The sequence below is a fragment of the Eimeria mitis genome, genomic scaffold (genome assembly GCF_000499745.2).
Source record: "Eimeria mitis Houghton genomic scaffold, Emh_scaff860, whole genome shotgun sequence".
Taxonomy (NCBI): domain Eukaryota; phylum Apicomplexa; class Conoidasida; order Eucoccidiorida; family Eimeriidae; genus Eimeria; species Eimeria mitis.
The window spans coordinates 7,035-8,321 of record NW_013576334.1 but is presented as its reverse complement, the minus strand read 5'-3'; the positions used below and the strand labels follow the sequence as shown (position 1 = coordinate 8,321).

The following is a 1,287-nucleotide window of genomic DNA, read 5'->3' as shown; positions in this document are numbered from 1 at the left end:
TCAGGTGCACCAACCTCTCGGAGCAGCAGCTGCAGCAGCTGGTGCAGCAGAACCTGCAACAGCAGCAGCAACGACCACGGGGGCTACCCCGGGTGCTGGAGGAAGGGCTTCGACGTCCCTTAGTAGCCGCCGCCGCCGCAGCAGCAGCAACAGCAGCAGCAGCAACAGCAGCAGCAGCAGCAGCAGCAGCAGCAACTATGAAGGGGGCGAAGATGACTTCGGTGTTGCTGAGGGTCTCTTCGTTGATGATGCTGCTGACGACGATGCAGTAAAGCAAAAATATTTGTCTCTGTTTGTCTTTGGGGCCCCCAGAGCTGAAGCAGCAGCAGCAGCAGCAGCAGCAGCAGCAGCAGCAACAGCAGCAACAGCAGCAACAGCAAATGGAAAGGCGGAAGAAGACGCTGACATACTGCCGCTGCTAAACATTCACCAGGCTTCTGCTGCTGCTGCTGCTGCTGCAGAGCAGCAGCAGCAGCACAGAGTGCTGTGCAGCTGCTGGAAGCAGACAGGCGTAAACCCAACAGCAACAGAAGCAACTGCAGCAGCAGCAGCAGGAACAGCAGCAGCAGCAGCAGAAACAGCAGCAGCAGCTGATGACCCTGTTGCTGCCTGTCCTGAGGCCGTCAGGAGATACCTCGTCGGGGCAGCAGCGCTGAAGGCTCTGCAGCAGCTGCGGCTATTCTTGGTGCAGCAGCAGCAGCAGCAGCAGCAACAGCAGCAGCAGCAGCAACAGCAACAGAAGCTGTACGGGGATGCTGCTGCTGCTGCTGCTGCTGCAGAGCCGCCTGTAGACCGAGACGCATCAGCGTCGTATAGGGTGAAGGCGGCAGGAGCTCGATCGTCAACAGCAGCAGCAGCAGCAGCAGCAGCAGCAGCAACAGCAGCAGCAGCAGCAACAGCAGCAGCATTACCTCTGGATGATGATAGCAGCTACGTTGTAGAGCTCTCTCACCTACACCCGCTGCTGTCTCCTCTTATGCGGGACCCCGCCAATGAAGCGCAGCTGCAGCTGCTGTTTGCTGCTGCAGCTAGTAGCTGCAGATACAGCTGCTGGTGTTCTTTTGTTGCTGCATTCAGCAGCAGCAGCAGCAGCAGCAGCAGCAGCAGCAACAGCAGCAGCAGCAGCAGCAACACAAACAGCATCATAAATGGCTGTGCGGCTCATCCACCGGCTACTGCTGCAGCTGCAGCACAGACAACGCAGCAGCTGCTGCAGCCAGCAGAGGCGCCATCTGCTGCTGCTGCTGCTGCTGCTGCTGCTGCTGCTGCTGCACGAGACCTGGCGGC

General features: G+C 59.4%; 1 protein-coding gene across 1 annotated transcript in view; it reads left to right on the top strand.

The window, feature by feature from the left end:
- The window catches only part of EMH_0023920 (uncharacterized protein), a gene marked incomplete at both ends in the record, with an annotated part of 6,985 nt that overhangs the window by 3,342 nt on the left and 2,356 nt on the right, over nt 1–1,287 (top strand). The window contains 1 exon segment of the mRNA XM_013502225.1: nt 5–1,154. Within this exon segment, the coding sequence (XP_013357679.1) occupies nt 5–1,154 (1,150 nt within the window).